This window comes from Struthio camelus, chromosome 1 (assembly GCF_040807025.1).
Source record: "Struthio camelus isolate bStrCam1 chromosome 1, bStrCam1.hap1, whole genome shotgun sequence".
Taxonomy (NCBI): Eukaryota; Metazoa; Chordata; class Aves; order Struthioniformes; family Struthionidae; genus Struthio; species Struthio camelus.
In genome coordinates, this window is record NC_090942.1 from 324,700 (window position 1) to 337,847 (window position 13,148).

The 13,148-nt window shown below is 44.6% G+C and overlaps 1 protein-coding gene across 11 annotated transcripts in view; it reads left to right on the forward strand.

The window, feature by feature from the left end:
• The window catches only part of SHANK3 (SH3 and multiple ankyrin repeat domains 3), a 385,552-nt gene that overhangs the window by 66,930 nt on the left and 305,474 nt on the right, over positions 1–13,148 (forward strand). For all 11 annotated transcript variants that reach the window (XM_068937006.1, XM_068937137.1, XM_068937086.1 and 8 more), the window contains exons 5-8: positions 9,423–9,574; positions 9,968–10,135; positions 10,758–10,874; positions 12,196–12,273. In XM_068937006.1, coding sequence (XP_068793107.1) covers positions 9,423–9,574; positions 9,968–10,135; positions 10,758–10,874; positions 12,196–12,273 — 515 coding nt within the window. The remainder of the gene's footprint in view (positions 1–9,422; positions 9,575–9,967; positions 10,136–10,757; positions 10,875–12,195; positions 12,274–13,148) is intronic.

A 13,148-nucleotide genomic window follows, 5' to 3' on the forward strand; every position in this document is an offset into this window, starting at 1 on the left:
GAGCTAGCACACTGGGATGGAGGTCCTCCAAGTGTAGGGTAGTGACAAGCAGTTGGAGGAAGGCTGGGGGAGGTAACCTCTTCAACCAGCACAACCGCAGCTCGACGAGAATATTTTAACAAGCCTTGAGAGAGCTCCCATGTAAAATTGCCTTGATATGATTTGTAGTATGAATTTTAAAGGCTGCACAAAACTGCATAGCCAGTTATTTTAATATCTAGCTTAGTTTAAGCTAGCCTAGCTCAAGCTGATTTGGAAGTGGGTTAACAAAATCAGATATCTGGGTTTTTTTTAATCAAAATAAATATCTTTGGGCTATTTTTATTTAATAATTTTAATCAAAGAAAGTGAACATCCATATCACGACAGCACATATGGACAGAGCTTCAGATTATAATTCTTTGTGGAAAGCCATGTGAGAAAACAAGATTAGAAAGGACACCTGCCTCTCTACCTCCTGGTAAAGATTTTAGGATTAGTAATGATGCTTGTTTTGTTGTGCTGATCATTACAAGAAGTAAGTTAACAGCGATATATTCAGTTTTAAAAACCCAACAGTGGCACATGATGTACAAGTACTGCTTCATTATGGGATCGGACTTCTGTAACTGGAGGCCTCTCTTCCTCTTTCCTCATAGTGTTTTTTGTTGTTGTTCTTACGAGCTCTGGGTATTTTTAGCTGAACATTAGGGTATTGGGCATGATGACAAATAATTTTTTTTCTCAGATTATTTATTTTCTTCTACAAGTTTTCAAACTGGCATTTGTACCATAATTACAAGTGTATGTTAAATTATAGGATTGACATGTGTCAATTGTGGTTCCTTTTTGTACCATCTTGTCCTGGGAGAAAATAACGGATGTATGTGCAAGTTAGTGTTTTATTCTATAACAGCAAAATAAAAATATTATTGTTCTGTGTCTTTCCTGCTCTGGCTTTATGTTAGATAAGCCAAGGGTGATGGGTGGAAGAATATTTTATCTTGTAGTTTTATATTCAAAGGGGTTACCTGGGTGTCAGTCTGCAACACAGGGCATCTGCTAAAATGTTAAGAAAAGGATTAAGCTGTTGGGCTGCCAAGCTGCGAAGGATACGTGGCACCTGCAGGACACGGGAAACCAGAGAATGGAGGGAGCTGCTGGGGATAAAGTCAGTGAAGTCTGGTCTCAGAACGCCGTCTTCTTGTTGATTTCTGAGGAAGCGGCGAGAGCATGTAGAGAGAAAGGACAGCATTAAATATTTAATATTTAATATTCCCTTCCAGAACGGGGAAGACCTTAGAACTGAAACCTTGGTGTTTTGAACTTTGATTAAGCCTAAACTAATTTAAGAATTGGCTTCTATAGCTACAGTTCTGGCAAAACCTGACTAGTTTTGTAGGAGCTGGCTTTTTTATTTCGTTTCTCTTAAAGCCTAGTTTTAGTCTGAGGGGAAACCTTCCTGTTGAAGCACAGAGCCTTCAATACTATTGTTGCATGCAAATCCATCTGAGTCTACCAGGCCTGGGAATTACCCCGCTCCACTTGTGGGACCTACCAATCCTTCCAGCTGCCAGGGAGATCTGAAAATGCGGCCAAGACACAATGTGTCTTATGGAAAAGCTCCCATGGCCTGGTGGCCAGCGAAGCTGCGTCGGTAGAGCAGGAGGTGGGGATGTCCGGGACGGCCTCTTTCACGCACAGCTTTTGCCATATTCTGAAGCTAAACCTGGGAAAGCTGTGGTTGTCGCACAAAAGACTTCACTCCTGTGGCAGAAGAGAGTTCAACTGTGTGCCATGGTCTGGAGATGCAGGTGAAGTTTTAAAGATACTCTGGTCCCTGAGACAAGGAACAATGCTGTAAATGTGGTTATTTTTCTCTGGGAAGCCAGGGAAAGGAAACAGACTCAACCTGCTGTGGCGTCATGTTGCAGACATGGTTGCTGACGGGTGGTTGCTGACAGTCGTCTGTCTGCAGGAAGACACAGCGGGTGGATGGCTGGGCAGGCACTGTATAGCTGAGATAAAATCACTGCTTGACGTGCTCGTTTCCTGGCCAGCCAGCAACGATGATACTCATCTCATTGCCACTGCATTCAGCAGAAGCTCAGAAGCTGGTCAGCGAGATGCTTTGGCTGTGCTACCTGCAAGGCAGAGACAGAAGAGCTCATAACACACCACTCCAGGATCAGGAGGGCTTGTCAAAGGGCAGAGCGGTCGTTTAGGCCCAAAGCTGAAGGAGGAGGGAGTGTTTCTGCTTTCCTGAATGCCAGGTCAGGTGTTGATGCGGCCAGTGTTAAATAGTGGACTAACAGTACTTTACTCTATATACATGGAGCAATCCATTTAGCCCATAACAAAATTTGGGCACAGCAACCAAAGTGGAAACAGTTACCAGCAACAAATCCTCTTCTGGCTCTCCACTTTCTGAAAGGAATGATGCCACTAAACTTCTAAAATGTTCTCTATTCAGGAGCTGTCCCTCATTGTACCATCTCTAGGATTTTTCAGGTATCGTGTTTTCATTTCTCTGCTTTGGCCTTCTTCAGCCTTTCAGGGACTTCTGAAATAGTACTCCTCCCCATCTTTGCCAGGAGATACCCACCTGGCTGACCAGCCAGGTCTATCAGATGTGTGACAATCCAGTAAAACCTGAAACTAGTGCAGCTAGTGAGCTACATAAATATGAACTCTGCTGAGACAATACCTCTCGTGCTGCCAAGGCAGCTCATCTACTGGAGCCTAGCTCTCGTCCCAGCAGATCTCCAGTCCAGCAGAGTGTCTCCTGAAGAGGGTATTCCTTTGGCCAGGGACCTTTGTGTTGCTGAATGAAATGCTGCTCAGTGCATGCTGGCTCTGATTTGTTGCTTAAAGTCTTAGTATGCATGGAGAGAGAAATGGCCAATCTGCTGCCAGGTCGAACTTCCCCTCTCTTAGATACTCTGAAGACCTTAGGATAAGCCTTTCCTTGATTGAGAATGCTTCTACATTGAATTTTTTAACCCAGATCTTTCAAGATTCTCTCCGAATTGCTGGTAACCTGAACAGAGCTCCATCTAAGGTTTCAAGAGAAGGAATCAATGAATGTATTGTCCTTCCAGCGCTTGCAGTTTTAGCAAAGGTAGAAAAAGCTGCAGTGCCTAATTTCTGTTCTTAATTTCTCTGCTTTCTTTACAAAATCACTGTAGCAAATCTACTCTCTTTTTAGCCAGAACAGGATTGCGATTAACAATGCTCTTTTATCCACTGTGTCTCTAGGGATAAGTCCCGCAAGGGTATTGCAAATAGGCCCTGACACCAAGTGCTCTTTTCTGTGAGGTCAGATCTTCAGGAGCTTGGGTAATTCCAAACACCGTTTCTTCTTCTTCTTCCTACAAAAGCATGGCGGGGTTGGGGGGGAGGGCACCCAAATCCTTGAGGTTTTAGCGAAAGCTTTCTTCTTCAGCCACTCCTCTGGGCCAGAAGGGTTACCTTCATCCCAGTCTGAAGGCAGTTTAAAATTGCTCTGCTGACTTGCAAGGCAGGATATGCAGTATTGCTATGTCTGAAAGAAAGACTTTGCAGTATAGGCCCCTAAGAAAAGAGATTCATCCTCTTCTCAGTTTCTGTGAATTTTTACTCTCCTCTTCACCTGGAGAAACGAATATCCATGCGGAAATTATTTATTGGCCATTATGCATGACCCCATTCAACATAGGCAAGTTAATGGTCTTACCTGAAGCCTGTTGGGTTTTGCAGAAAGAAAAGGTTTCTCCCTTGCTTATGGAATATTTCATTTAAGGGAGAAAAGTCAAATAGCCCTGCCTGAGGTTTCAGTTCTAAAAGTTCAGAAAGGGGATATGTTTTGTATTGTAGATGATAAGGTTCTTCTGGGCCATCCAAATACTTGCATTTCTTCTTAGTTTCTTCTTTTAGCACATGCATGCTTTCTATTCTCAGGGCACAGACCAGCCACTCTCCAGGACTCTTCATCCAAGCTCTCTCCTTTAGGAGGGAGATATTTCCCATTTGCTGCCAGTAGAATGGCCTGTTTATTTATTTCTTAGGCCAATGCCAAGTTTACTGGAGATGCAGAAAAGTTTGCCATCCAGTTGCATGAGGGTCATCCAGTTGCATGTGCATTGTCTGTCTGGCTGTTGCATGTTGTCCTTTGCTGATTTCTTCTGAATAAAGAAGTTATTTTGTGCTCTAAATGGGCTGTTACGGACGGTTTCTGTAGGCAAGTTTGACTCTTCCACTTGGGGAAATGTTATTTCTGCAGGGTTAAATCCAGTTAGAGTAGTTTAACAGTGGCTGCACCATAAGATAACTTGTGTTCTGCAGTGCCATCCTTGTGACAGAGGCAATAGAAAGATAAGGCTGTGTCTCAGCTTCTTCAGTGCAAAGTCTGGTGCCTTCGTTTAAGCTGCTGTTGGAAGTGGTTTTAAGAGGCACTGAGGCAGCTGAAATGCAGGCAGATGTTCCCTCCTCCTAACTCTGCTGACAGTGAGAGAGCAGATAAGTGCAATTTCTTAAACTGTCACAGTAAAATTTGCCACAGTTCATGTTTCAGAGCTCCAGGATTTCTGGGAAGATACTCCAAGACAGATTAGTAGTCTTTAAAATAGACTAAATATTCAGACTTGTTTCCTGTGGGTAAACTTTAAGGATGAAAAACATACTTAAGGAGTTACCGTTATGCTAAAATTAGATTCAAGCCTGAGTAATAGTTTAGGATGGAGAAATGAGAAAGACAGTTCCCACATTTAGCCTAGGGTGGCAATTGGGGACCAGTGGGAGAATGAGAGGAAGTCATTGTATGTACAGAGAAATTTTCCTGCACGGTGTGCAGCAGTAGGGACTGTGATCCACGTATGATGTGAGCACAAGTAGGAGCAGGAGTAAGTGTTGGGGAGAAATACTTATTGTGCATGGCAGCGCTTTCTTAGCCTTCTGCTTGCTGTTACGGAAAAAGAAACCTCTGCCCCAGGTGTTTGGAGCTTGCTCCTCATCTGTTTTGGCTATGCTACACTCCAGGCTCTTTGCCAGTTATGGCATAATGCATTCAAGGTATAAATGTGCAATTACTTAGTTAATAACAAGAATGACTCACCTTTAACATGCAATATTTATTGTGTTGCTTTGAATTTTAGAAACTAAAAGTTAAGCTTTGATTCAGTTAGCAGTTGTGTGGCCTAGATGGGAAAAACACTGGATGAAACTCCAGTGCCATGTGTTATAGAGGATTATGGTACTTTTCAGTTTAAAAGTCTGTTAATCCAGTTACTTCAAACCTTTTGTCAGCAAACTGGTGGCGTCTCTTCCAATGTGCAGTGCAGATTAATGAAAAATGTTACGGTTGATTTCAATGAAATTGGAGTCGAAATGGCATTATGTAATGTTTTCATCTACAACTGAAAAGACTACCATGAGGTCCTTTGTATAGGTGTTATTTATCATAGGCAGACACTTTCTATCACCATGTACTACATGTCTGTACAGGGGCAGAGTGTAGACAGTAACCCTGCTCTCCAGCAGATTGCATTAAAACTTTCATATCAAGGTTGGTATCATCTGTCCTGCAACTTGAAGACACATCCACCTCTTTCCCAAATGCTAAAGTTAAGTCCTGGAGTTATAAAGATTTGTTAAAAAAATTCTGATAACAGAATGAAGAGATTATTCCTGATCATGTTGGAACAGTCTCTGGAGCTTCTCAGCTTGCCTTGCTGCCTTTGCCTCTCCTTGCGAGTTCCATTCCTCATAACACGTACCAAATGTGACGAACTTTCACAGTTTCTTTCTTCTGCGAGGCTCCAGAATAGCATCCATATTGCTGTGACACTGGGGTTGTCCTCTCAAGTTGTCTCTTTGCTGCCGGCTTCTGCGGGGGTTGGATAACACCTGATGTGGTGCTAAGTTGCTTGTGAGCAGTAGGAATATGCCCCAGCACCAGGAATCTCGTTCTGGTCTTGGGTATAGGACCTCAGAAGTTTTATTCCACAACACAACTTTAATTTGATTCATTAGTTTCACAGGATCAAGCAGCTTAATGATTGGCAGAATACCTTGTATATAATTAAAACGTTAGAGACGCTTTTCATCCGAGGCTGCTTTTAGCAAAACAAACAGAGAACATAATTACAAGAGAAAAATACAGAAAAAAATGTTACTTTGAATAGAGTAGAAATGAACTTCTGCAAGCTCTTTTGGAATTTTATCGGATCCATGTTCTAGCTGCTCTGGCTCAGTGCCAGCTCAGCGGCACCCGACTGCCAGAGACCATTCGCTTCTGTGCTTTGCTTTGCTTGCCAATTAGACTTGTGGATTACAAGGTGCCATTTGCACAAAGAAATCATCAAAGCAGCTGTTGCAGTCCCCAGTTCTCCTTCCCTATAACCCATTGACTGAAGGAAAAGTTCCATTAGCAGCTTTTGAGGCCCAGGCAGCGTCTCCTGCTCCTTCCACGGCCTCCCATTCCTCTGACCACCAGTGGTGCTCCAAAGTGCAGCGCCTGTCTGCTGGCCACAATTCACTGTTGCAGATTTTGGTTGCAGAATTTATTTTCACCTCTTCCCAGGAGCAGATCATTTGAGCAGCCACAATGAACAAATGGGTGCTGAGTTTGTCATATAGGTGCTTTTGATGAGAGCGGTTTCACGAGGACAGTAAGCATAACACAGTCTACCGGTATCAAACTTGCACTGTAGAGTTCAGCGGTCCAACAGCCTAAAGGCAAGGAAAACAAGCTACAGCCCCTTCTTGTATGCATTAATCGGTTTCTTATGCTATGCAACATGCAATGCATCGCCTTGCTGATTTTCATTTTTTGTTATGGATCTTCACTTATTAGTTAATTACTTTAAACACGTATTTGGATAGGCATAATTCTAAGAATTAGAAGAGTGTAATCACTAACATCTTAGATTGTAGGGATGCCTGTGATCTGTTAAACCGTGAACAAATTACTAGCTGTGGTTCATTCAGCGCATCTTGAAACGCCCCATGTGGACCTTTCTCAGTCTTCAGAATTCGAGATAATTTGATAGATTTTCAATAGAATTCGGCATAGAGACTAGAAAGACATTTGGAGCCTTGTTTTCTGTGTCTTTTGCCTCTTTGAGAAGCTTGGGTTGTTAAAACTGGGGTACTGAAAAAGACTACTGATTTCATTGCATGTGGAAATGGGAGTAGATGCCTGAAGCAAGAGCTGACGAGGAGACCTCATTTTCCATGCCACTGTCTGAAGTCTGTGAGACCCTGTGAGTCCTTATAACACTGCCAGGGCCAAATTATCTCAAAATAATTTGAAATAACCATAAAGGAGGAAGAGATTTTATAGAAATTATTATGGTACAAAGCAGTCACTGAAAGTCGCAGCAATAACAATGGAAATGTAAACAATAGCATTTGGCACAGAGAATGGTCTCTAAAAGAGGATAACTGCACTAGCATCTCCTCTCTGGTCTACTACCTTTCCTTTGCCTTCAGCTAGAGGTGAATCTAGCCAAAGAGCTGAGGCGTGAGAGTGGGGAGGTGCAAAGCAGATGGTTTTGGTGTTGGTGGAAAGGAGGAGAAAGGCTCTCTGGGGAGGGGGAGCCTTTCCACCACAAAGTCCTCCTGAGGGCCAGTTCACCTCCCTGATCGAACACACACTGTGCAGTTCCTGCCCCCCCCGATCACCTTTGCGTCATCTCTCTCGGTATCCAGAGGGGACCCCCCACTCCCACGCCGCCTCGGGGGAAGCGGGCTGTGTCTGCTTCCACCGTGTCAGCCAGCCTCCCTGAGCTGCAGAAACAATGGCAATGTCTCTACAGATGCAGCCGAGGTCCTCCAGGTCCCTCTTCCTGCTGCAGTTGGCACTTTGCAATGCCAGCAGCACATCGGTGTGCTAGTGCTCGCAAGCGGTGCCATTTCTACGTTTTTCTGTGCTGTGTCTGGCACTTCTCTTGCCTGCTGGTTGCATATGGGGTGAGAAGAGATATGGACCATTACCAATTACCCACCACCAAACTCTCTCATTTTCACAGCAGCTGCCAAGCTAAGGAAATATTTCCACTACTTTTTCTCAAGTGACATTGCTAGTCATGTGAACGCTATTACATTCCCATGTAGTACACACGTTGTTACCATGGTAATTTCCTTCTATTCTACTATTTAAAATGCATCCCTTGCTTTCTAGGTATACACTGATCCACCTGTACTCTGCTAAAAAGTTTGCCATTAGGCACTATATATTTGAACCCATTTTACTCATTATACCATTGATTGTGCTCTAAATACACATCTGTGTGTTTGTGTATGTGTGTGTGTGAACTTTCTCAGAAATTACTTTATATTTTCGTCCAGATTGTTGTTAAAAATGAGTGACAGTTTTAAGCTGAGGAAAGGTCCTTAGAAGAGCGAGCTGTAAACATCCTCATTTACTGATGATTTCTCTTATTGGTGAACCAATCTTTAGTCCTTTTGAATGCAGTCTTTAGTAATCTTCATTTTTAATATCAGTGTCTTGTAACACAAAACCCATAGGATTTTAGCAAAGCCACGGAACCTGTCTGGGCTCTATTTCATTTAAAAATTTGGTTAATGGTAGTGCTCTGAAATTAATATTCATATGCTTTTTTATTTATATCTCAAACCATTTTATTTTTCTCATTCTAATAGTTATTTCTACTAAATCAGGAGGTTTTAATTTATGTGCAAATTAGATCCTTTTCTAAAAAATACATAGCTATATTTCTAGCTGATGAAATCTTATTTTAGCTAGTGTCTATACTGCTCCATATATGGTATGAAGGATTTGGACGGAAAGATCTAAAGACTTGTTAGACCTTTCTCAAACACTGAAAAAAGAAGCTATGCTTATCTTTTTTTTGTAACATTGCACTTTGAAGAAAATAAATTTATTTAATTATAATCAAAGTGTTCAGAAAAACATTCTATGGCTTAAGGAAACTTTTCTCATTTTATACCCAAGAACACTTTTCTTCCTTCTGGGTGCTATGAGAAGGCTCAAAATCAGCCCATGACTAGGAGGAGCGTGTCCCTTTTGTAGCCAGGCTCTCTTTAATATCGGCAGGGTAGGATGGGAACCACCATCCCTCGGTGTCGGCACCGCTGGCCTCCACCCAAGGAGGGGTGGCTCATGCCTGTCCGTGCTAGGGACCAAGGTGGGGCGTCTGCAGCTGTAGCTGCATCTGCAGCAGAGAAGGGCAAGCCGTAGTTAGAGTTGGCAAACTTGTGCAGGTTGAATTTGGCTGACAGACGCACATGAAAAAGTCACGTACATGAAAGGTGTAAGGCGGTTCATGACGGAGGTGGCTTTGGCCATCTGGCGCAGAGGGGTTTCTCTGGATTTTCTGAGCTGTGTGCACCAAACAGAGAGCAAGAGATGTGCATGGGGCTCCTCTTTCCACCTGCAAAACCAATGCAGAGCATGGCCATTCTCTCCCCGTGCGCTGCAGAATGTCCCCTGACAGCGGCAGCGCAGCTGGAGCACGGTGCGGAGATGATCAAAGCGCTGCGCAACGGGGGAGCTCACCTGGACTTCAGGACGCGGGAGGGGATGACAGCTCTTCACAAGGCCGTCCGGTGCCGCAACCACGCTGCCTTGCTGGTGAGTCCCCGGGGAAGAGCTGTTGCCAGCGGTGGGCCTGCTGGGAAAACGAGCTCTCCTTCCTGACCTGCTGCGTCCTGAGCTGCAGGTTGCTGCCTGTCCTTTCCAGCCTCCCCGTGTCCTTCGTTCCCTCAGCTTCCTCCCGACGCTGTCTGTTCAGCATGCACCTCTGCCACGGCCTCTCTCTTCACGGTGCTTTAGGGGAGTGCAGCTCAGTAGAAAAACTTGGTAACAATAACGGGAGCCTTGGCAAATGAGGTGGCCAGTACTGCCCCTGCAATGGCTGGTAGCATCTCCATTCCCTAATGCGAGGTGGCTTCTCCTATGGCTTCCTCCCTGAGTTTGGCCTTCTGAAGCACCAGCCCTGGAGTGAGCCACACGCTTCCCTTGCAGACGCTGTTAGACCTGGGTGCCTCCCCAGACTACAAGGACAGCCGAGGACTAACTCCTCTGTACCACAGCGCCATGGTCGGGGGGGATCCCTACTGCTGCGAGCTCCTGCTGCACGACTACGCCAGGCTGGGCTGCGTCGATGAGAACGGTTGGCAGGAAATCCACCAGGTGAGCCAGAGGAGACACTGGTGGGGCCGCGCCAGCCGTGGCCTGGGATCGGCGCTCCTTTACTTCTTCCCTTTGCGGTAGGGAGCCTTTTAAGCTTGTCAAGATGAATGCTTTTCTGCTGTCAGCAGAGGGGCTTGTCCTGTCCCCTTGTGTTTCACGTGGAAGGTGATGTCTTGGTGGGAGGGGAGAAGCGCTGCTTTACCAGTCTGGGTGGAACAGAGGTGCTGTTTTTTTTTTCCAAGGATTTGCACATGATGTACCAGGTCTAGCTCTAGCTCTCATCCCAGGCCTAACACACAAGCTTTTTTATTCTGGCCTCAGTCACTTATGCCTGGGTTCCTTCCCAGATTATGACTTTTTCATAGAGATGATTTACCTGAGATGTATTCATGTGCAGATTTACCTGAGATGTGTTCATGTGTAGATTACTGTAAGTGTGTGTGCATGTGTGGTACCAGGACTTTTCAGGATACAGTTGTAGCCTGATACAACTTTCCTAGCATGGGTGAATCCAGTAGAGGCAAGAGGATGTTATAGGATTTACCTGAATTCTGTTGGTTTATAACCTTCCTGTTCCTCCTTGATTTTCTGTTTCTTTTTTCCCCTTTTGTGTTCTGATCAGGCATGTCGCTATGGCCATGTTCAGCACCTGGAGCATCTTCTCTTCTATGGAGCTGATATGACTGCACAGAATGCCTCAGGAAACACTGCTCTTCATATTTGTGCTCTCTATAACCAGGTAGACCTGTGTGATTTGGGGCATGACAACAAGAAAACAGAGATAGGGCACTAGCCTGCAGGAGGTAAAGAGGAAACACATTGGACTGGGGCACCTTCTTATTGCTATTTCTGATTCTAGACCTGAAAAAGTTCTTTTGAATCGTATCTCTCCTCTCTCCTCAGGTGAGGCTGATTTTGTTTGGAGCACCAGTCTCATTTCAGATTTCTTAGGAGGCAGATGACGAGAGGGCCGATTGTTTAATGTATTCCTATTCCCAGGATGTTTTTGCTGATTTTCTGCCTTACTCATTCTATTATTTTTCCCCATCACTGGTTGGGAGGGAGCACTTTGCCTGGGTGGAGGGTGATAATTTGGTCCAGGTGTTTGTGTTTAACTGTAGGAGGGGGGCATGTGGCCCAGGCAGGGCTTATTGAGCACATCTTGTGACGTGCATACCCTCTAGGGCAGGAGTGTGGGCTGGGGTATGTTCCTTCTCATAAGCATCCCTAACATCTTACTACCAATCTCTGAATTTTAAAGAAGATTGTATTAGGCAGCACAGGGCACCATATCTGTTTTATTTTCTATGTGATCACTGAGTTCAGTTCAGGAAAAAATCAAGGGTGGTGGAAGAGCTATCTCTGATCTTATCTCAGGCCACGTGCCGAGGGTGCAGAGGTTGGTATCTAAGGATTTCTCTCATAGGTTGTGTTCCTTCCTTTATAAGGACTTTATAAGCTGTACTGTGTGTTTTGATTATAAATGGAATTTGCAGTTTCTGTTCCTGAAATGAAAAATGGAATACTGTTATGCTTTGCAACAGGCATTGATACGCATAGGCTGATTTGTGACTTATGTGATAAGTGTGTTCTCCTGCACACCAAGGACTCTTACATCCAGGTGCTTGTCCACAGGATGGAAAGGATGACTTTTTTATGGGGTGGGTTGGTAGAGAGGCATTAAATACTACAGTGGCCTGTAAGCATGTGGAAAGACTGGCGTTTAAAAGCACAGAGCATTCAAAACGGAAGCAATTGAAGGCTTTAGTAAATAGCAATAAAACCACGCAGGAATGTGCTGTGGCCACTGGGCCCTATAGCTGTGCTCCTGGGGTGAGGTTAGGGCATGGCCAGAGTGCAGGAGCCACAGAGGCAGATGGATCTGGTCAGCTTGGTGACCAGGGGATCAGCAGTTAAAAGGGGTTCAGTATCCTTACACTTTCCTTTCTCTTGCTAAAGGAAGCTTTCTGACTATATAGAAACCACATGGTTTGCTTTGTTGTCACCGGTCTGCAATGCTAATTGGTCTCTTCTTTTTTCCCTCTTGTTTGCTTTCCTAGGAGAGCTGTGCTCGGGTTCTCCTCTTCCGCGGTGCGAGCAAAGAGATTCGCAACTACAACAGCCAGACTGCGTTCCAGGTGAGGCAGAGGCTCCTTCCCCTTGTGCTCAGCTCCTCTTGCAGAGCTCTTCGTGCATAGCACATGCCCCCAAATGAGGGCAGCATCTGCAGTGTCCCCTAGGCACACATGTGATAAAACTTTCTGGAACAAAATCATTGATTCAGGGTATCTATTCTGTATTGTCTTAATTGCTAGAGCAGGAGGGAGGAAAGAAAGACAACATGTTGTACACGTGGAAGGGGCTGTGATGATATCCAGTGATGGGAGACTAGAAGAGCTTGGCTTATTTTGTCATGTGTAATGGAGGTTGAAAGGAGAAACTATTAATGCCTATAAACGTTTTGGGATAAGTGTCAGAGAGGGAACAGAATCATTAGAAATAAGCTTTGCCACAAAAATGAATGCATCTAAACTTACCATTAATAAAGTTAGGAGACCTGTAGCCACAGGAGGAGTGAAAATCTGCAGCAGCTTTCTGGTAAATACTCCGGGGAACGCAGGCAGAGAAGGGAAAGCTCAGTCATTTTACAGCGCAACTCCTTCCATAGATTCATCAAGTTATGGGAAGTGACTGTCTGCAAATACCGTCGGCTGCAATCTGTGATGCAGGAGGTTGCTTCCCATCCACAGTCTACTTTGCCCTTCTTTGTGAAAGTTTTTGAACTTGAAAGAGCCAATGTCTGTGCTCTTATTGAGGCACAGTCACTTGCCTGAGGACCTTTCAGAAATGTTTTCACTCCATGTCCAGCTAATACTAATCTGCAGGTATCCCTTGACAGCAGAGAGTGTGCCTGTTAGTGTCTTACTCAAGTACCAGCTTAGGTGTCTGCAGATGAGCTCCCACACCATTTGCCTTTTAGAAAGTCTTTTTCCTGCTTCTTTTCCATGTTGTT